This window comes from Carettochelys insculpta, chromosome 24 (assembly GCF_033958435.1).
Source record: "Carettochelys insculpta isolate YL-2023 chromosome 24, ASM3395843v1, whole genome shotgun sequence".
Classification (NCBI taxonomy): Eukaryota; Metazoa; Chordata; order Testudines; family Carettochelyidae; genus Carettochelys; species Carettochelys insculpta.
In genome coordinates this window covers 10,225,118-10,247,652 of record NC_134160.1, presented here as the reverse complement: position 1 = coordinate 10,247,652, position 22,535 = coordinate 10,225,118, and the positions used below count along the sequence as shown (strand labels likewise).

Here is a 22,535-nt window from a genome sequence, read left to right as displayed (position 1 = left end):
CGTTAGTAACCAATATTCTAATGGCTGCACAGGGATGGATGTTACACCCCTACCTGCTGCAAACTAAACTCTGCTCTTGTGGGGTTTGCATGATCCAAAGCAAGAAATGAGCAAATTTTGCTGATCTGAGCCTATTTTCATCAGCAAAACTGGGTGACAAAAGTAGGTTTCTCTAGCCCAAGTCACTGCCTATGAAGGATGAAGTGGTGCTGGATGAACTGAGGACATGGTTCCAGAAGAGTGGTGCTAGTGGAGGGTCTGACCTGTCTCTGTAACTGCCTCTACTTGCTCACTAGGAGAGGCCTGGGGCTGGAAGCTAAGCCTAGTGCCAGCATAGAGCCCAGGCTTGTCTTGCCCTTGTTCCAGCTTTTCTCCACCCTTGAGGGACAGACAGGCACCTGCCCTCAGTGACTTGCACTCTGAACTGCAGTTCAGAAGCAGGGTAGGCTCTCAACACATGTGCCCCAGAGCAGTCTGAAGAGCTGCGGAGATACTGACCTCACTCCTTTGCCTGCTGTATTCCAGCAGGGCTGAGGAACAGAACTGGGCAGGCGAGTTAGCCTATATAAACCATACATTTTGGAAACAATGTAGCGACTCAGCCTGCACAGGAGAGAGAAATAACGTGCCTACAGCTCATGCCAGTGGCTGGCCCAGTTTTAATGGAAGACCCTGAAATACTTTTTCTCTATGGCAGCACAACTTCAGAGAGGGTAGAAAGGGACAATCAGTTGTGGCGCTAAGCATAGCCAGTCTGGCAGGGTTTAAGCACGGGGTAGGGGAGCACACTAAGTAGAAAGAGTGGCAGTTTTAGGGCAGCAGCTGAACCCTAGCTCCATGTTCTCAGGTACAGAGCCACTGCAACAGGGACAGACAGCACTGATGTCAGGGGCCAAAATGTTCAGAGCCTGAGGCAGAACAGCCTGGCCTTGGCAGGTCCGAGTACAAATAATCTGCTGTGTCCCACTGCTAGTCTGAAAACAAACAGCACAGGCCCAGGGGGAGAGTGGACTTTACCCCCTCTGCCCCTTCTGTCACTCTGAGTAACCCCTCCATTGATACCAAAAGGCAACTTTTCCACTCAGTCTAAATGCAGGGGGAAAGTCTCAGAGGCAGCAGCTGGGAGATCTGCTCTCACTCCACAACCCCACCTGGGCTCAGGACTTGGCTCTCTGAAAGTCTAGTTCCTGGACAGCACTGTGCATGGTGAAAAAAGGCCTCCCTGCCACATTATGTACCAAACCTTTCTCACAAGCCCAGCACTGATCTGGCAGAGGGCAGCTACCTCTGAATAGGCACAAGAACTCCTACAGGCTGAGTATGGGCCAAAGAGCAGCGCCTCTGGCCCCACAGACTAACACAGGAGCAGGCTGTCACCCCCAGCTATGTGCTTCAGCTAGGGGCAAGCTAGAGGTAGCTGCCCACCCTTAGCCAAACTGAGTGTTAAGAGGTCCCACTGCACCAGCCTTTCCCTCCCATAAACCTACCTCATTATTTCTTTCATTTTTCATTCTAGGACACCTCAGACAGGACGCTAAAGTGGTCCAGGCAGTTTGAGAGTTTCTGGCCTAAACCCTCTCTTTGGTCCTGCCTTTAGTGCTCTATTTCCACCATCTAAGCTACTGCCCCCACTAACCACACTCACAGGCCAGACACCCTTCTTCCTTTATTTTACACGTGCTGCTTTAACAATTATATGAACATGCAGGAAACAAATGACTCAAGTCAGCAGCACCCTGGAGAGGAAAGGATGCAGGGGATATTGGCCAGCCAACCACCAGGAAGCAGGAAGGCCTCTTGGAAAGCACTAACTTGGAACAGGGGAGGGGGAGAGATCAAACCTCCAGCAAGTGCTGTCACTGCCCAGATGGTTCTCTCCTGCCTAGCCTCCACCTCCACCCTTTGCAGCCACAGGAGGGCCTAGGTGCTGCCCCTCCTGTGAGCCAGATTTTGGCACACCCATAGCAAGCCTTCCCCCTGAACTCTGTTGGGATCACTTGTCCCGTTTTCACCACATCCAACAGCAGCAGTAAGCCAACTCCATGTGGTGGGCAAATCAGCCACCCCTGCAGTAGGCCACAAAGCCCCTTCCACACTGTTATGAGCAGCAGCCTGATGCCTAGTGGAACAACATCCTCTGATAACTGAAATGGATTTGTACCAGTGTGGTTGGGAGGAGTAAAATCCTTCTGTTGTAGATAAAATGATGTTTAATTGGCTCATTAGCCTCTGCTCACAAGACCAAGGGTGAAGTCCAACCTTAATGGGGAGCCCCAGGCAAGCAGATGAAAGCAAGGAGCTCTACAAACATGTTTCTAGGGCAGAGCAGGGCAGCCATGCTGGAAGAGTTACAGGATTTGCCCAGAATGAACAGCACTGTATAAGTGAAGGTAGGACCAACACTCCTAATTCTACAGCTCAGCCAGCCTCAAATTGCCCGATAAACAGTGGGGAGAGGGCAGGGCTTTGCCTAGTGCTGTGTCCTGTAAGAGCTGTGCAAGTGCTTTGGAGCAATTACAGGTGCGAGGAGGGAGGGAATTTTCCCCACTTTCAAAGCAGGTGCTTGAAGGACAGTGGCATGGCTTCCATTCCTGTCCCAAATAGGCTGGTTCTGAACCAAGGATGGGAGTTAGTGGGTTCCAAGAGGCAAGTGACAGTTCTAAGAGATGTTCAAACGTTGCTTTAGCCTGACTTGAATGGCCTTTTTTGGCTGCATCCCCACCTCTCTGCCAAGCAAGCCTGCTGTCTCCACAAATATGAGCCAGCTGATTACACCTCTGACAGGTGCTGCTGTAAACTGGTATGGGGGCTTTGTATTGTGCTGGACTGACTGCAATGAAGGGGATGCCAGTCATGAAGCTGCTTCCAGGGCAAGCCCACTTGGGGATAATAGGAGTGTTTACTTGCCCAAAGTGAGCCTTCCCTCCCCCTGACCCATTAACATCCTGCCCAATTCCATGGCTTGTCAGGAGGGAGACCAAGGGGGTCAGTTGAATTTAGCCTTTGAAAAGTCCATTTCTGGATGCTGCTCCATGAACCTGTAAGAAAGAGAGGTGTACTAGTGAACGAGCTATGCAGGCTGCATGCTACATAGTGCTACCCTGCAGTAGTACATTGAACATACTGTAAAGAGCTTGACATTCAATCCACCCACGCACCAGCCCCCGTAACGTAGAGACCCAGTCAGTCATCCTTTTCCACAGAGGAAGAGAACAGCAGTGCCCTCTCTGTCATGTTCACTTGCTACCATTGTGGCTGCTGCCCTCCCCTTCCGCTAGCCTGCAGGTCTTACGTTAACCATCACTTCCTGCTCCTGTTAGTAATATCAGTAACATTACCCAGTCATCAAGGCCAACAGATGTAAATGAGCAATGGTTATTAATTGGACACACCCTTCAAGCCAGACACGTAGCAGCTATAATGTTGATAATGGATGTTAGGGGATTCTGATCTCAACTTAATCATACATATGTCTAGGGATTTCAGAGGTGTCTCCACTGCTGTGGTAATGAGAATGATAGCAAGAGAAGGAGGTCACAGAAACCCAGCTCCAGTAAGGCTGGGTCAAACCCAGCCCACTCATACTGTTCTTCTGCCAGCCTTGATAAGATTTATGCCCCATCTGCCAGTGCAAACAGACTTGGAAACAATGCATCATGCAACATGAACAACATTGTAATGGAAGCAACCCACCAATGTAGTTTTGCACAATGAAACTAGTGGCTAGGCAGAGGTTTATATAAAACCGCAGCAGAGAACAGTCCCATTTCTGCATGGCCCTGGAAGTTGGCAGAGAGCAAGAATCTAGCCAGATGTTGAGAAAGCCCCCTACGAGCTGAACAGTCTAAACTGCATACCCATTCTCTACCAAAGAATTAAGCCTGTAAAGACAAGGAGAAATCCTGTAGCACCTTATAGACTAACACATTTATTGAAGAAGTTGGCAGAGAGGAGAATCTGCATACACTTTTGTGGGAAAAGACACACATCTTTGCCCATGAAAGCTTACAGATGAACAGATTTATTGGAGCATAAGATGCCATAGGACTTCTCCTTGTTTTTGTGGATGTAGCCTAACATGGCTAACCCATTACTAAGCCTATAAAGAACACTCAACAAGTGAGCTCATGTATAAGAGATCTTGTCTACACTGGTCAGGAAAGCAAGGGCCAAACCACATTCCTCCTGAAGGATGAGGGGAGATGGTCTCAGTTTAGGGCCTGATGTAGGTTTTGGAAAAAGTCTTATCTTGCCAGAAGAACACAGTACATAAACTGATGGGCCATTTGTTTGAGCAAGCCCCTATAGCGCAGATCAAAAAACTACATCAGACAATGCTCCCAGTAAAGTCCACATCTATGGAGAAAATCCAACGATAGGGAGACTTCAGCAGGAGAAACTGTCTTGATAAACTAATCTTCCTTTTGCCCCAGAGTAGAGGCAGTTCTGCTGCATTTACAAGGGGAAGCTGCACGACCCACAATTACCCCTTCTCCCATCCCAAGCAGATGTGGGCACTGACCGCACATGGCCTTGGCAGGAAAGTTACTCACAGGAGCTCCAAGGTGCAGTTACGCCAAACAGGGCTATAAAAACATAAATGTGCTGTTGACTTAGAGACAGCTGTCTACTGTAGGATGTGTGGGGGAGGAAAGATTATCTGGGCTACAAAGATTAACAGAGATTAATGAGCTTTTACATTATCTCAGTGGCTCCACAGATATAAGACCTCCAGCTCAAACAGCACCTGCTGTGCCTTACTCCCTGCCATTGAAGGTAACCCTAGAACAGCACAGCATGAGTCAGTAAGTTTCATCCCAATGTCTTTTCCTAGCCAACCATGAGTGTCAATGGCTAAAAACACTTAACTGAGTTCTCCAAGCCAACCCTGTCTCATGCTGTCAGTCATCCTTCCTACCCCTATTACTCCACGACATATAACTGAGACACAAAATTGCTCAAGGGCGGTGGGCAAGGAGGTACCCCGGATGAATTCTCTCTACGCACTTTTTCAGTATATCCTGCTTCTTCTGCTCATCAGATGTGGGGAGCCCCATAGATTTCTGGCGTTGATCGTACATCATTTTCTCCACCATGCTGCGAGTTTCACTGTCCAGGTCTGACAACTAAAACCAAAGAGGATGGTTATAGGCTGGAACAAAGCACAGGTCCCATGGTCTACAGAGATTGAGAACCAATATTTGCAGTGAACGAAGATGGAGTAAACTTTCAGTGCACCACAGCATGCAAACTACTGACCTGCTTATGTAGCAACTGACTTGTAAACCCAACTGCACTCACTGCAAGATGGTTTTGCTCATTTCAGACTGCACAGTCGGGTAGCTCTGATGTAGCCAACACAATCGCATGCTTTTGAATTATTTACCTTGCTGGATCACCTCTTTCTAGTTATGTCATCCATTTTCACTAGCCAAGGAATACACTCAAAGTCTCTCACAAATATTCAATTACACAGTCATGTTCTGATACAAAAACTATCATAAAGCAGCATGTGTCTCCTCCCTAAACCCCGCCAAGTGAAAACTCATTAGGTGCCATAGGGAAAAAAAATTTTCTGGAGTAATATTGAATTAATGGTTCATTAAATGAGGGAAAGGGCTTCTCCTTTCTTAAAAAAGAAGTTTCTTCTCAGATTAATGCAACATTGTCAACGTGGGTAGTGACAAGTTTACGACTTGGTTTCCCAGGACACAAGAAATTCTACAGTCCCCACTTAACTCAGACCAGGTCTGTCATGAGGTACTATAACAAGTTGCCTGCCACATTTCTCACAGGTTCATAGGTTAACATTTCTCCTGCGTCTTCATCTCCTTTGAATTTTGGCTCAGTTTCCTTTTCTTGCAGAGTGAATGTGTGTTAGAGACCAAAAGGTTTAAGAAAACTTGATCATGAGTTCATCACAGGGCACAGCCCCTGCTCACTATGGCCAAGGGATGTTACCTTTGAGTTCTCTGGGTTAATTTTCTTGGTGTTAATTTCTGGGTCTGTCAGGACAAGTTTGCTCCACCATTCCATCTTATTGATCTGAAAAGAGAAGACGAGGGAGTAAAGAACACTTCAGAAAACAGCAGGTTCTCTGAAAATGCTCATATGGGATATAGGAAGGGAGAAGGGAAGGATTTTTTGTTACAAAGAAAGAGCGGCTGCAATCAAACCCAGCTCATGCAGCCCTTTTAACTGACAAGAGCCATCAGAAGATGCATAAAGCTTGATACAAGGTGGCTTTCCCATTTTCAACCACTTCAGTCTAACATCAAATGGCAGGAATTGCCACTGCTAACAACAGTTTGTAAGGAGACGGTGTCCAGGATGGGCAAACCCATGTGCCTACTATTAAAATTAACTGCAACTGCGATGTCGTAAAAGGAATACTGCCTCACTGAAACCTGCCAGCACACAAGCTGTGCCCAGACGTTCATGTACCACAGGTGAAAGACAGACCTGAACTTCACTCCGATAATGTACCCAACTTTAAAAGAAAAGCAACTCAGATTGAATGACCAGTCCAGGCACATGGATCAGTTACAAGATAAGGCTGAAAATCTGGTTAGACTCTGGTCCTCAGTACAGGGATATCTGGAAGTTTAGCAGTATATCAAACCCACACACCTACTGGGTATCCCACATAATGGCACCTAGACCACTTAGAGAGAAGAATGAATGTCTTCCACAGCTTTAGCTGAGAGCCTGTTGGCTTTTATCTCAAACCGTAGAGGCTCTTGCACTAAACTCCAGAGGTCCCAGCTTTGAGTCCACCTGTGGACAGTTACACACACAGCCTCAGGTGAGGCTTTATCTACACTAGAAGGTTAGTCAGCATCACTACATCACGTGAGGGTGTAAGAAATTCACAACCCTATGCAATGTGATCAAACTGACCTAATCCCAGTGTAGAAAGTGCAGTGACCTCCTCCTTCGGGAGGTGGAGAACCCATTGTCCCGTCATTTTACATGGAATCAAACTCTGAAGAACTTTCCCAGATTGAGATGTCAAGATACAGTGCTAGATGAACCACTAGTATTTATGTTCTTACCTTCTCCAGGTGTACAGTGACTATTTTACCATCCTCAATCAGCCAGGAGCTCTCTTCCACTTTCACTTCATTGTACAGGTCTCCATCAATCACCAGAGGATGACCTTTCAGCCCCACTTTCAGGTGCCGCCTCTGAATGTCCACCACCACATCCTTACCCTTCAGCCGGAAGTTCACCTTGAATGGAGTGGCCAGCTGGACAGGAGAGAGTGAGGACAATCAGACAGATATCTCATTTCCCTCTGTGTTACTGCTCTAAGACTTTCTAACCTGAGTCCAGCTGACCTAGAAGGCATAGGCTGGTGCAAGAGATGCTCTTTAAGCATTAAATATATGGATTCTGTGGGAGCTAATGTAGACATTGTGCAAGATGATGCCACACTGGTGGTGCACAAGATGAGCAAAGTACAACGGCTGTCTGCTTCAACAAGGTAGAGATTGAGGCAGGTTGACAAAAGGGTCTCAAAGTGTTAACTGCCAAGTTCTCTCTCCACATAGGTGTGCTGCAGCCAAACACTTATCTTTATCTTCTTAGACAACTATAAATACAGCACACATCATCAAACTAGTTGATCTTGTTACTCATCAACAGCTCCACAGTTCATAGCAGTACCTGCCCTCAAGTTTCAAGGCTCGAATTCCTCACATCTCTAATCCAAGGCAACACTTACATCCAGTTCAGAAAGGGTCTGTGTCCACCTATAGTTTGGAAGATCAGCCCCATTCCCAGAGTTTGGTTTAAGTTTTCCTTTATCTTTCTCATCTTCTTCCTCATCATCTGTCTCCTAAACAGACAAGCGAAACATCAGTAAAGACATCTTCAAGTCTCCATGTACACACTAGTAAGAATGGCTCTTTAAACACAATTTACTGGAAAAAATCTCAAAAATTTAATGGACAAGGCACTCCACGTAGATCCAGTCCAGAATTAGAAGGCAAAGATTTCCTTTTAAAAGCATCAGACTTAAAAGAGGGAATGACTGAGATTGCATTCTCCAAATGGGCAGGAGTACAGAGCACAGAAGCACATAGATCTCCACTGCACACACTCAGAACACTCCACCCCCTTTCAAATGGTAAACTCCCCCACATGCTGAGACCATCTCATTGCTGTTCCAATCCCACTCCCCAGAACTAAGGAAGTCTCCTGGAACACATCACCTGTTTGCTAGACTCTGGAGAATCCATTTGCTTCTCAGAGGGTTTCACTGCGGCATCTTTGGGCTCATCTTGTTTTTGCTCTTTTTTCTAGTAAAAAGAAAAAAAAAACAAAAAGCACATCCCCCTAACTGATTATCTGATATCTATGGAACTCTGACAAGAGAGCCATACTGATACAGCACTAGGGGGCCCCATTTCCTTCTTTAGGTAAAGCTGCAGGGCTGTGCCTGACTCAGAACTACAGGAAACTTGGGGAAGGGGGGATTTCCAGCCCTACTGCACCATGTAACAGGAAAGCCCCACTATCCAAGTGGCAGATTGGCATGGCCTTGGCCTCTCTCTGCTACTTTCCCCAGTGTAAGTGCACAGAGAGTCACTCTAAGACCATGCCAGAGCCCTCTGTTGCACTAAAAGCACTTGCTGAGGGCACTGGGCCAAAGTAACCTGAAAAAGAATCAATGGGAAGAAAGATTGGGCAAGCTCAGATTAACTTGGAACTGCAACAGCTGCTCCAGTCTGGTATTCTGGATATTTGTACAAGCACAAAACTTCTAACTGAATTATGCCAGTCACTACTGATTGGGTTGCACACAAGCCAACAGCTCTAGCTCCTGTCTCCCTTTAAAAGGCAAGTGATGTACATGCATGCTCACTATGCTGAGCTCTTACCTGGTCAATTTCCTGTTGCAACCTTTCTGCCTCTTCCTCTGTAAGCTCCTTGATCCTTGGCTCATTATCTTCCTGCTTCTTTTCTTTAGCAAGTTTGGCAGCTCGCTCTGCCTTTTCACGCCGCTCTGCCTCTTGTCGGGCCTTCTTCTCCTTCCGCTCTTTCTGAGCCAACTTGTTGTGGTGGTTGAATGTCTCTGTGATCAACTGTAAAGGAGTCCAATAAGGAGGAGTTTTAAGAATTCACCACACTCTTGAATCCAAATGGCAGCCACTGAAGGGAGACTGAACTCTCCTGCACAGCACAGACGAGATAGGTGATGTTCCTCAGCAGCACTGACCTAGAGATATTTCCCACTTGTCATCCTACTATCCGAGAAGGGGTCTGACAAGATAACTTGGAAAGCTTCAAGTCCCTGCCCACAGAAGAAAAGGACTCCGAGTCTGATTCTCCACTGCCCCATACTTTGCAGTGTAAAATCCTACCCTTCAATCTGGCAGAGTTTTTAAACAACTACACTGTACAGGTGAAAGTGCAGTGCAGATTAGGTTCTATACCCTGCTGCGTCACAGATTTGTGGTCTCGCCTTCAACTATTCACAGTCTCTGTGGCCTTACTAATCTATAAAATGTGAATTAATACTGTCCTAACACAGAGCACAAAACGCTCCAATAACTAATGTTTGTCAAGGCACTGAGTTCCACCCCATTGTAAAACAGAATGGGAGAATAATGTGTTATAACTGGATCCGGATGCTTTCTGAAGGCTCTCCCAGCTGAAGCATGCCCATATACTAGATGGGTAATTATCCAATTTAAATGGTAAGGTGAAGAACTTGCATTCATACAGCTAAACAGACGGCATTGTTGGCAGAATGGCACAGTAAAAAGAAACAACAATGAATCCTTGAACCCTAGGAGCATTAATTTTTACCTTCAAGCTATAGTTTTTAGGAGAGAGTTGAAAACCTAAGTATGTTGTGTGGAAACAAGTCACCCTGCCCAAAGAGGTCTCATGCCTATCCTCTTGCAGTGACTCAGGTGCGCTCCAGAAAGGCAGAATGTTGAATCTGATGTAAGTGGAGGGAAAGTTGATTAAACAGGCAGGAAGCCAGAGTTGATAACACCAAAGGTACTGTGCATGGCAGCACGTAGCGAAACACACAGTTTTGCTATAGACAACACGCTTCAGACTGGAAAGAGAACAGCTAGAGAGAATGTGCTGCAGGGCAGGTGGGCACAACAACCCCCCACCCCCATTAGAGTCATAGGCAGTGTTCCCTGTAAGATGAGCACTTGGGTAGCCATCCAGGAGAGATTCAGGTGCTGCCCAGCTGAATAGATGAGCATCCATAGTGGGCAGCATGTTTCTATTGGTGGTGCACATCCACATGTCTTGGCACAAACAATAAAATTTAGTTTGCTCATGGATGGAAAAATATTAGAGGGAACCCTGATCACAGATAGGGGTTGGGAGGAAGAGAAATCTTTTATCTAAGGGTATGAGTTTAACCAGAGCAAGTTCCAAGGATGTGATTGGCACTTATCAAGGTGAAGTGGCCCAAGTAGCCCACAGAATCTGGACCTCAGCTAATTATAAAACTGACTACCAATAATTGAAAAATAGCTCAGTGGTTTGAGCATAGGCCTAGTGAACTCAGGGTTGTGAGTTCAAGCCTTGAAAAGGCCAGAATGCTGCTATTAATTTGAGTGGATGATACAGCAGAGCGATCCCTGAGGAGGGGAATGGGCAGGGGCCACCCACTCTGTCCATTGTGGAAATGGCAGAATGGTTTTACTATAAGATTTTTGGGGAATTACCACACTAGTATACACCAATTATGTCAAATGAAGCTTTCTGCCACAGACAGCATTACCTAAACATGTGGATTAAGGGCCAACAGAGGCTGGGAGTACCTGGCAGGTCACAGCTGTTGTGAAAGGGAGCTGGGGGAGGGGGGTATTCTACTCAATAGGGAGCTGCCCTATGAAAAAAGGCTCTCTCAAGAATCTCTCTACAGCCACAAAAGAGGATTCAACATTGCACTCTCCCTTCCTCTACAGTAGTCAAATTACAATTTACAGTCCCAAAGGAGCTGTTTGACAGAGGCTCCACATTCTTTCCCAAATGCAGGTGGGAGAAGCAAACTATTTCTGTACACCAACCACCTCACCCACATCTCAGAAGAGTCAGGGACTGAGATCAGGGCATTGACACACACCTGGTAGCACCTGGCAGAGTGTTATGGAAACATCTGACTGTGGAACTGACTCTGTTTCAAGCATCCTTCCTGTTGGAAGACCCTTACAGTTGCTTCAGCATTCAAACAGCCATGACCAGAAGCACAAAATGTGTACCTGCGGGTAGTATAGTTGACTACCGCGTCAAAGACTTGATATTACTGAGAAATAAATCCATAGCATGAATTTAAAAAAAAAACACTACAAATTAATCATGCATGAAAAGATTCTTAAAAAAAGTGGGGATGGAGAAGCGTGTATTTGAGTGTATTTTCAGTGCTGCCCTGCTCAGCATCAGCATAATTCCCCAACTCTGCCACCAAAGCTTCACTTTGGTGCCGAGATCATAAAAGACATTTCAGTCCCAAAAGAAATTTAAGTGTTACAAGGGATAAAGGGAGAATGACAGCAGAATGGCTTCTTCAGACTTTTTTTGGGGCAGGGGTACTATGTTGTGAAAGGCAGAGGAAATCATGTTTTGCATGCAGTGTCTTTCAGATGATCACAAAGCCCTTTAACAGAGAATGAAGTCTTAACTTCATCTTATAAATGGAGAAACTAAGGCATGGCTAAGTGATTTGACCTGCTTTGTAAGTTCCAAATGTACAGTACAGAAGGCAGAAGTCCCAGCTTTTCGTTCTCAACTCTACCCAATAAAGAGGGCAGCATGTATAAATTATGCAGCATTGACAAAGCCATATGGCAGTGGTTCCCAAACACTGGCCTGCAGACCAGCAATGATTCATAGAGTACTTTACAGTTGCTTGCAAAGGATTTTTTGGTCACATTCTGCTGACTGTTCCTCACCTCCATTTGCTAAACTGCCTTAAAGCACCTGCAAATATATTTAATAATTTCCCAGTATTGATTTTCTTCCATACAAGAATTCCTGTTGTTGCCATAGAAATTATCCAACAGCCAATAGATGGGGAAGCGGTCTACATGGAAATGAGCATTATGAGATGCTACTAAGATGTTGCTATGAAGATGTTCTCCACACCACAGAAGTTCGGTCCTGCTGCTATGTAGCTCACACTCAGAGTTCTGGATACTTCATATTTGACTGCTTAGCTCTGTGGTGAAATTAAATATGAAATGCAGTATTCCGCAGCAGGATTGGGAATGTCAGGTTGCTGGAACCTGAAGGTCCAGTTCTCCCACAACAGTGTGGGCAGCTCAGAGACAAAGTGGCAATTACATATGCAATGAGATGGACTTTGTGCTTTTTCTGAAGTGAACAAACAAGGTAACCTGGGGTTATCAACCTTGTGGTGTCTGTCAGTCAAATCAGTACGTCTGGCAGGTATGCTTTCCAAACAAGCCTTTGGCCACAACATGGCCAAAAAAAATCCTTTTACCAGTGGTGTCACTCAGAGAAGCAAACATGCTCAGTTGTAGATTGGGGCAGTTTATTATTACTGTTTCTACGATGCTGCTGAAACATGCTAAGGAAAGTCAGGCCCATAGACCCAGGCCAACTGGTCAGTTTAAAAAAAAATCAGATAGCAATAAGCGAGCATGTGGAGGCATGCAGAAACTGAACAATACGGCTAACTCATTTCTGTGGCAGACTAAGTGTTCCCAGACAGAGCGTAACTTGCCCTAGGTATGTATGAAATCAAATCAAGAAGATGTGGGGGGAGTTACCTTCTCAGCTACTCCCTCTTCTCCACCTATGAAGAAATCAGTTTTACGTCTGAGGAAACTGAAGAACGTGTTCACGAGCTGAAAGACAAAAAACAGCATCATTTCAGCAGACCTGAAACACAGATTTCAACTTATCCAAGAAAGCCAAGGGGCTGGGGGCGGGAGAGGGAAGGCTTTACCCTTGACCCGACAGGACACCAAACTGACACCTGATCAACAAGATATGCTAGCTCCTATCAGTACTCCTCACCTCAGTAAGGAGAGTTTTCTGATGTTCTGTACTGCAATCCCAAGCTAAGTCCACCCGAAGATCTGTTAAAACTTGAAATCAAACTCCTGTACCTATTTTGCAGATAAACAATAATTAACCTGTTGTGCAAAGCTGTGCATTCTGGAGTCCTTCAAGAGATTCTCATGAGATTATACAAGGACTGCAATTCCATTTTAATGCCCTTTCCCTTGGAAACACCATGATGACTCTAGCTACTGAGGGATCTTCTAGAATTACAACCTTAGAACTATCTGCTGTATGAGGATTAGTTTTGTTTAACATACATCTCTCATAAGCTTAGGTCTTTTGGTCATACAAAAACCCCAGGAGTTTCCTCGCATGTACCAAGTCATCTATCAAGGATGCAGATGGTGCTTGGTTATGCTATGAGCACAGAGGACTGGACTTGATGACCACTCAAAGTTCCTTCTAGTTCTAGCATGGCTTTATGAGACTAAATCATTCCACACCTCTAAACTGTGTCTGTTTTGTTCGTTTTCCCAAGACACACTATAATACACTTAAGCATGAAGAATTATAAACTGAAGCTATACTTGTAAGAGGTAAAACATGTGACTCAGTATCCTGGACTTTAAGCAAGAAAATTCACAATGGCCATCTATGCAAACTAGGGACTTAACATCTACCAAGCTCATTTACTAAAGTCAGGCTGCTGCACAACTGCAAGTGACATCTATAGGTCTTGAAAAACGGTTGTTACAATTTCCTTATCACCTGTTCCTAATCTTAGTACCATAGTATCACATTTTATTTAAAGAATTGTTCAGTCCGGTGAACGAGAACACTATTTTAGCAAGTATTCTCACTTTAGGAAATCAACTAAGCCACATTCTTAATGCCTAATGAAAAGATAAATGGAATTGTGATATTAGACTCATTTGGTCTACTTTAATATTAGTTTTCACTAGGACACAAGAGAAGCACAGACAAGTAGCTGATCTAATACAGCAGAACTGAAAGACAGCATTTTGCAAATGATCCAGATCCTTGGTGTCCTCAAAGGGTCTGTACTGGGACCAATGCAATTCAACATGTTCAGAAGTGATCTAGAGAAAGGTGTGAGATAGCATAATTTGCAGATGATACCAAACTACCCAAAATATTTAAGAAAAAAAAAAGCAGGTAACAAAGCACTTCAAAATCTCTCACAAAACTAAGTCATTGAGCAACAAAATGGCAAGTGAAACTTAATGTTGATAAATGTAAAGTAATGCACGTTCCCTGCCAAGGCAGCCATGCAGGGGTACGGGAGGGAAAATAAGAGGCACGCCAGATTCACGGACGAGGGAGAAAGCACGTGGTCTAATGCAGCCACCAGAGCACGTACCCCCCAACTGGGGGTGGGGGGTGGTCACAGCTTTATTCCAGAGCCACCTCCGAGACCTCGCCCCAGACCGCCGGGGACTGCAACCTCTCCCTTGCCCACATCGGGTCCAGGCACAGAGGAAGGGTCTCGGCGGGGCGTGGAAGGGAAGGGAAGGGAAGGGAAGGGAAGGGAAGGGAAGGGAAGGGAAGAAACGAGACGACTCGGGTCGGGTCGGGTCGGGTCGGGTCGGGTCCACGAGGGCGTTACCTCCCGCACGCCGCCCTGGTGCTGCTGAGCCATGGCCAACAACATCCCATCAAAACGCTCCTCCTGCTCCGCCGCATCCGAGCTCGGCCCCATCGTTATAACCTAAGTCGTCGCCGCTGCCGCCGCTGCTCCCACTGCCTCAACCCCCTCCACACCGGAACCGGAAGCCAGCCCCGCCGGCCAATCCTCGCGCAGAACTTCCTCCTCCCCGCTCGTGGATTGGCTGTCACAGCGACCAATCAACGGGAGGGCGGTGGAAGCCCCGGCTCAGATTCCGCGCTTGGCGTTGGTTTCTATGGTTACTGACAACGTCCGGGCCTTCCAGAAACGTCGGCGACAAGCGCGTGGCCCCTAAGGGAGCGGGGTCAAAGGTCAGGGGTCACAGGGCATGGCTAAGGTTACCATGTGGGAGGAGACCCCAGACTGGGAGTGTGTCACTATTAATGGGTTATAGCATAACTAGTGCATTAATAGGAGGCGAGTGGGGAGGCAGTGACTGATACAGATGCACATACTCTCAGGGGTGTCCTCTTTTCTGAAGGTCAAATCTAGTAACCCTCACACAGCCTCCTGTTGCGATTAAGGGTTTGCAGGTTCGGGGTGCGAGCCCTGAGGTTTTGGGGAGGGGGTGGCTCCTGCATTGGGGTCAAAGGAAGAGCCATGGTGCACCAGGCCTGTGATGAGGTCAGAGGGCAGGGTGGGGTCATGTGCCTGAGTGAGTAAATGGAAAGGTCATCATGGGAGTCCATGTCCCGGGGGCGGGGGGGAGGGTCATGGGAACTGAAGTGGGGGATCCAATCTGCCAAGAGAAGAGTGCCCCATTTGCTGCCATTCCTCAGGCTGTGACCAAAGGAGCCCATTTCCTTTTCACAACCTTGCCTGCCAGGCAGCCTCCATGTCCGGGTTTCAAAGGCTGTGAGTGGATGTTTCAGCCAGGGTTTCTCAATAGCCTTCAAAGGGTCAGTCATCCTGGAATCAAGAGCATCCAGATGCTGAAGACAGCTGTCTGTACCTTAAGTCATCTACCAGGAGCGGCAACCACTGCTGCATTCACCTATCAGTAGTCAACTAGGGTACTGTAAATAAAGGAAGATGTCCCTATCGTCACAAGAGGAAATGTCTCCCAACCCTTGCCATGCTGCCACCTTCCCTGACCAACATTGTGACTGAGGTTTAGAAAGATACTCATTCTCTTCACCACCATCCAGTGTCATGCTTCATATGGATCAACGTCTCGCCGTTTATGGGGTGATCTGTTTGTTGCTGAGGACCCTACACAATTTTGTGATTAAACATTGTCAGTCTTTTTAACTAATGTGTGCATTTATCAATTTCCACTCTTCTTGTGTGCCAGAATAGGAAGAGAAAAATATGGGCTATTTTTAGATCTATGTAGAACAGTGGGGTGGGGGGAAGAGATGCAGATAAAGTCATCTTGTTCTGAGTGCAATAGGAAGGAGAGAAAACATTATCCAGTATCTGTTCTTAGTCCCCTATTTTCAGTCTGCTTTGGTTCAGAAAGATATCTGTGCTTTCCGTCATTAGTGGTACGAAGAGGCTATATTGAGGAGATGTTTGCATACTGGTCTAACCATCGGTTTTGAAATAGAGCTATACACATCCCTGAGTCTCACCACGCTCTCCCCACCGGCGCTCACTGTCAGCGCCACGCTGCACTGCTTCCAATGAATTGAGGGGGCCTACCCCAAAGCAGCGCAACATAAGAGCAGCGCAAGCTTCCTAGCTCCTCCTACCCCTAAAATGCACTGCTCCAGGGGAGGAGGGAAATTACCTCACATATGCCAGAAGGGTGGGTGAGGGCAGAACAAGGGTGGGGCATGGGTCAGCAAGTGGTGAGGTATGGGAGGAGCAAGGGAGAGGGTGGGGCAGTGGCATGTGGTTGTCTCCCCCGTCGCCCCAACCCCACCCCCCCAGTAATCCCTGCACCAGCTGCCTCTGGCTGCAAGCCTTATCTTTGTCATGAGATCTAAAGTACAAATTGAGCTGGGCTCAGTGACTCATCTCTTGGCACCAGACACAATCTGAATCTTTTGTGATCTTTGGTGTATGGCTACCAACTATACTCAGTCCAGCTTGCCTGGGTAATAGGATAGACAGGAGTACCCAAGGAGACTGTCTGTTACTCCATGGGAAGACTGTTATAGTGCTTCAGGTATTCACAATTGTTCCTGAGTTGGTGAAATTGAATTACAGAAGATACAGCTCATTCAAGGTACTTGTCTACTTTTTGACAGTTTGGCCTGAGGTTGGGACTCTTGAAAGTGAACCCCTCCAGACAGCATAATACCTTCCCCTTCGATCCTGCTGCTAGAGGTAGAGAGTTACGGAGTTTATGAGAAGCAGGGCTCCTCAAAGAGCAGTCGGCTTTCCTTTCCATTGCTAAATGCCAATTCCGGTCACACATCTTATTATGCAGTTTTGCAGCCCTTTCTCCAACGATATGCATCTAATCAAGTGGCTTTCTCTTCATTTCTGTCTGGTCTAATCATAATAACTCAGATGTAATCCAGGCTTCCTTTAATTCCACAATGAGATATGTGGAGTCTGGCACTGATCATGTAGCAAGACATCTGGGGACAGAAGTGCTATCTTATTTTATTCTAATTTCATGCATAAAGCAGTAAGAGAGCAAATCAGCCCTTTACTACTTACTACTTTACTACTTTTAAATCCCAGTGTGACATGGTCCCAGCTGGGATGATTTAGTTGGGGTTGATCTTGCTTTAGGCAAGGGCCTGGACTAGATGACCTCCTGAGGTCCCTTTCAACCCTAGAATTCTATGATTCTATAAATTTTGGTGTGGTGGAAATATTTAACCTATTTAAATGAGCCTATTTATATTATGAAAAATTACATTGTTAACTAGTGGGAGAAGCGGTCCCACAGCCATTATTTTCCTAATACTTTTCATAGTTTGGTGATCTCCAAAGGGCACTGGGTAAGTTGATATCTTCTGCTCCCTTCTAAACATATATTTCCACTTGCCTTTCCCAGCTGCTTGCCTCCCACTCATAAAGGCAAGGAACTTGTCTTCTAGACACCTGGCTCTTCCTTCCTCTTTTTAGAATTGGACTCCAGGATTGTGACTGGATTAGGAGTTTCAACTAAGTGACTTCTTCCTTCCCTAGAAATTCCTTTGAGTCCTGGCACTCCTTGAAATGTGAAGACATATGCATCCATGTATGAGTAGTAACAGAGAGGAAGCCGTGCTAGTCTATACACTATCAAAACAAAAAGCAGTCAAGTAGCACTTTAAAGACTAGCAAAATAGTTTATTAGGTGAGCTTTCGTGGGACAGACCCACTTCTTCAGACCATAGCCAGACCAGAACAGACTCAATATTTAAGGCACAGAGAACCAAAAACAGTAAGCAAGGAGGACAAATCAGAAAAAGATAATCAAGGTGAGCAAATCAGAGAGTGGAGGTGTCGGGGGAGGGGGTCAAGAATTAGATTAAGCCAAGTATGCAGACAAGCCCCTATAGTGACTCAGAAGGTTCCTGTCCCGGTTTAAACCATGTGTTAATGTGCCGAATTTGAATATAAAAGCCAGCTCGGCTGCTTCCCTTTGAAGAACGGTGCGAAAATTCTTTTTCAGTAACAGCAACGAAGGGTCCTGTGGCACCTTATAGACTAACAGAAAAGTTTTGAGCATGAGCTTTCGTGAGCACAGACTCACTTCATCAGTAACACACAAACCTTTAGGTCATTAATAGAATGCCCCATTCCATTAAAATGTTGACTAACTGGTTTGTGGATCTGGAGTGTTTTGATGTCTGTTTTGTGTCCATTAACCCTTTGTCTGTCCAATATACAAAGCATCTGGGCATTGTTGGCACATGATGGCATATATGATGTTAGTAGAGGAGCATGAGATAGTGCCCGTGATTCTGTGAGTAACCTGGTTAGGTCCAGTGATGGTATTTCCAGAGAAGATATGTGGACAAAGCTGGCAGCGGGCTTTGTTGCAGGGAAAGGTTCCAGGACTGGTATTCATGTATGACGTCTTTGACTTGGGTCTCACTCAATTCTTGTCTATAAAATTGATGACATCTTCCAGGAAATCAAGACAAAAAGTAAAAAAGACCTTTATATTCCCTCGTATGTCCTCCTTCCCTGGAACACAAGCTACCTGAGGCCCCAGCCTCCACCTGAGCACTAGGTTCATTAGGTTTCTTTTCTTTATCTGCAGCAACGGCAGCCCCTTGTCAACAAGGTTAAACAAACAGCCTGCTGAGAAAATGACTTCCAGGTTGCTCTTTCCAAGGCCAGAGTTTACAGGCTGTTTTGCTACTGGTCTCTTGCTCCAGACAAGGGCTCTGTGTGTGTGTGTGTGTGTGTGGACTCTTTGGCAATGACACCTGTCATATAGCATTGCCTGATTACACACCTGGGGCCTTGGTGCCATGGTACGGGCTGGGTTAATGACTTTATTTATACTGTTTGGGTAATCCAGATAAGAAGACCACTCAATCTGCCATCCCCTCCCATCCTCCTGGCCTCCACTGGCACTTTCATTGAGAAAACTTTTATCAGCACCACGTGGAGGCTCTGCTTCCCTGGCCAATCAATTCAGGGTCGAGTTGTTTTTCAATGAATGCTGCTCAGTTAAAGAGAGGTCAAGGCTGCTAAGGGGGTGTTTCACTCATTGCAGAGGTTTATAAAGGGAGCTGGGAATAACAGCCAAGGGTAGGATAGGGGCTACTGACCTGGGAGAGGCAGGCTGCAGTCAGAGAGCTTTGACTGGTACAGCAGCATTTGCAAGGGACAAGTCGTGTGCACAGATCCACCCCACCAGGTGCACAAGAGGCTCATTCTCCTTGGGACCTGACAGGATCCGCTTGCCAGGCTCGGTAATGACTACGTGCAGCATGGACCTGGACTGTGAAAGATGCCAGTGCCACAGCGAGGAGAACCGAAATGCCATCCTCTATACCCTTCTGAGCCAGAACCTGAACCACAGCTGGGGCAGCCACAGTCCATCCCAGCAGCGCTGCCTGTGCCAGAAGCGTCGCACCGTCTGCCTCCAGACACCCCAGGTCACCTGCCAGGCAGCCTCTGATGTCCTTGTGAAAACGGTCAGCTTCATGAAGAACCTGCCCTCCTTCCAGCTGCTGCCTTGGGGAGATCAGCTGCTGCTTCTGGACAGCTGCTGGGCTCCCCTCTTCATTCTTGGGCTGGTTCAGGAGATGGTGACATTTGAGGTGATGGAAACTCCAGCCCCTAGCATGCTCAAGAGGATCCTCCTTGACGGCCAGAGTAAGAGAGAGGAGCCAGAGAGGACACAGCCCACCCTAGCTGGGGTCCGGCGACTGCAGTGCTGCCTGAACACGTTCTGGAGCCTGGACCTGAGCCCTAAGGAGTATGCCTATCTGAAAGGGGCCATTCTCTTTAACCCCGGTGAGTACCTTACCCTCACACACCTTTCTGTCAGCAGGGAGAGAAGGCATGGCATATGATAGCATCTAGCAATGAATGTCTATCTATCTATCTATTTAGCTATCTCTCTATCTATGGAGCTCAGATCACTTTCCAAGCTGGAAGGAGTATCCCTATTTTTGCAGACAGGTAAACGGAGGCACAGAGAATTTTAGGGGCTAATTTTCAGGTCCTAAGCATCTCCAGCTCCCCACTGACTTCTTGACTTCAGGCTGTAAGTGACTTGGTCACCTGCTTTAATTCCTAGACATCAGAGTCAACTGTGCTGATAGGATGGTTCATTAGGTTTGCAGTCTCAGAGGAGTAGCCATCTTAGTCTGTAGCTTCACAAATAACAAGCAGTCCTGGGGCACCTTAAAGACCAACACATTTATTAGGTCATGAGCTTTCCTAGGTAAAACCCACTTCCTCTCCATTTTTCATCTGGGCAAGTGGGTTTTGCCCAGGAAAGCTCTGACCACTCTTCCCTGTAAGCTGAGTGCTTGGGTAGTTGCTCAGGAGAGATTCAGCTGATTAGCAGAGAACCCACAGCCAGCAGGACGTGTTTCTATTGGTGGTTCACATCTGTACATGCCTTGGTGCCCATAAAAATTGTTCCATCAACAATTAGAGGGAACACTAATAAATTTGTTAGTCTCTAAGGTGCCACAGGACTGCTTGTTATTAGGTTTGCAGTTTCTCAAATACTAACTGGGCTGATGCAGTTCTTCATCTTTCGGAGGCAGATAAAGTCCTATGTAAACAAAAAAGCAGTCAAGTAGCACTTTAAAGACTAACAAAATAATTTCTGAGGTGAGCTTTCGTGGGACAGACCCACTTCTTCAGACCATAGCCAGACCAGAACAGTGGGTCTGTCCCACGAAAGCTCACCTCAGAAATTTTTTTGTTAGTCTTTAAAGTGCAACTTTACTGCTTTAGACTAGCATGGCTTTCTCTCTGTTACTAAAGTCCTATGTGGTTCACTGTGGATGAAGAGGGAAGAGAATATCTTAAATAAGACTTTAAAATTGAGGTCTAGCATATCCTTCAGGGAGAAGAGACTCTCAAGGCATGTTTTGCTAGAGCTGGGGTTTGCCCTGACTTCACTGATCAATATTTCTCTTCCCTTGGTGTTGCTCTCCTCCCCAGAAGTAGCTGCACTTCAGGGGTGCTGCATATATAGATAGATAGATAGTGAATCATGTTAGGATCCCTTGGTGCCATGGAAGTGTAAGGCGGCATGTTTATTTCGCTGCCTGTGCCAGTGTGCAGCCAGGAGAAATAAATCCCATTTGACTGTCAAATGGAAACAATAGTGCCTAGCATACCTTCTGCAAAGAGCTAGTCTAGCACATTCTTCTTCAGGGTGAGAACCTGGGATTGGGGCTTAGCTCAGGAAGCAGAGGCTAACTTTCATGTGTATTTCCTCTTTGTTTCCCTGTAGATGTCCCAGGTCTCAGGGCCTCTTTGTACATTGAGAGCCTCCAACGGGAAGCACAGAGAGCGCTCCAAGAAGTCCTAGTGCCGCTCCACCCTGAGGACCAGGGCCGCTTTGCCCGCATCTTGCTGATTGCCTCCACCTTGAGAGCCATTCCTCCTGCACTTATCACAGACCTTTTCTTTCGACCGATCATTGGCAGTGCAGACATTATTGAGGTGATAGCAGAAATGCTGTATGAAATAACCGGCCAGCGGCTGACTCTTTCATCACACACAGCCTCCTGAGAGATCAGATTCAGTGGCTACCCTCACATGCGCCTCCTGAGCATTGAGCTGAGGTGCAAGGAACAGTAATGTTAATCTTTGTGTGGGGATTTATTGGGAAAGATACTGTGGAATTTTCAGACACCTGGATTTGTGTGTATATTTCACATGGGCTGAGGCAACAGTTGAAAATCTCAGATAAGGCACAACACATTCAAGAATGTAGCTCTTATTTCGTATTTGTTTACAGCAAACATCAGCCCCTGTACATAGTGAACTCATAAAGCCAAATCATTTCCAAAGTGTGTGTGATTTTACTATTTTGCTGCATAGTAACGTGTAACAAAGTGTGGTCAATGTCCTTAAAACATTGCATAGAAAATAATCCTTGGAGCTGACGTTTTCCCTAGGAAGTATGCAGGTCAGAGAAGGACTTATTTGAGAATGAAGGGGATTGAAGCCGGGGTTTTGTATGGAATAGAACCTTCCAATTTTATTGCCACAGAAAGCCTCCGGCACACACATAACCTGGCTTAAAGATGGGGTCTGCACTCACTCTGCCTATCATGCCCAGCGGGTGCTCAGCACCTCTAATAGTCCTGTCGTACGTGACACATTGGATTAGAGTATTTCAAGCACCACGTTCTGTGATTCAGGGTCAAATCTCAGCCCCACAGAAGTCTATGGGAATTCTATCATTGATTTCAGTGAGGCAGGTATTTCCCTCACAGTTGAGCCGTATATAAGGGCCTAATTC

The 22,535-nt window shown here is 46.3% G+C and overlaps 2 protein-coding genes across 2 annotated transcripts; one reads left to right on the top strand and one right to left on the bottom strand.

Annotated features, from left to right (window-relative positions):
- Nucleotides 1–1,653: 1,653 nt before the first annotated feature.
- Nucleotides 1,654–14,780, bottom strand: NUDC (nuclear distribution C, dynein complex regulator). Its single transcript, XM_074976507.1, has 9 exons — nt 14,636–14,780; nt 12,771–12,848; nt 8,886–9,089; nt 8,217–8,303; nt 7,727–7,840; nt 7,056–7,250; nt 5,962–6,045; nt 5,008–5,126; nt 1,654–3,038 (listed from the first exon to the last, which is right to left on the bottom strand). The coding sequence occupies exons 1-9, from the start codon at nt 14,726–14,728 to the stop codon at nt 2,987–2,989; spliced, it is 1,026 nt and encodes a 341-aa protein (XP_074832608.1). The 5' UTR covers nt 14,729–14,780; the 3' UTR covers nt 1,654–2,986.
- A 4,732-nt stretch (nt 14,781–19,512) lies between these two features.
- NR0B2 (nuclear receptor subfamily 0 group B member 2) lies at nt 19,513–21,799 on the top strand. The gene is made up of 2 exons (XM_074976539.1): nt 19,513–20,056; nt 21,519–21,799. The coding sequence occupies exons 1-2, from the start codon at nt 19,513–19,515 to the stop codon at nt 21,797–21,799; spliced, it is 825 nt and encodes a 274-aa protein (XP_074832640.1).
- The last annotated feature ends 736 nt before the right edge of the window (nt 21,800–22,535 follow it).

What these genes read in the sequence shown, in the direction of transcription:
- NUDC (XM_074976507.1), bottom strand. Translation starts at nt 14,728, where the DNA reads ATGGGGCCGAGCTCGGATGCGGCGGAGCAGGAGGAGCGTTTTGATGGG. An exon ending in TGCAACAGGAAATTGACCAG is followed by an intron (nt 8,304 to 8,885) that starts GTAAGAGCTCAG and finishes TCTTTTTACTAG; the next exon opens with AAAAAAGAGCAAAAACAAGA. An exon ending in CTCCAGAGTCTAGCAAACAG is followed by an intron (nt 7,841 to 8,216) that starts GTGATGTGTTCC and finishes TTGTCTGTTTAG; the next exon opens with GAGACAGATGATGAGGAAGA.
- NR0B2 (XM_074976539.1), top strand. Translation starts at nt 19,513, where the DNA reads ATGACTACGTGCAGCATGGACCTGGACTGTGAAAGATGCCAGTGCCAC. An exon ending in GGCCATTCTCTTTAACCCCG is followed by an intron (nt 20,057 to 21,518) that starts GTGAGTACCTTA and finishes GTTTCCCTGTAG; the next exon opens with ATGTCCCAGGTCTCAGGGCC.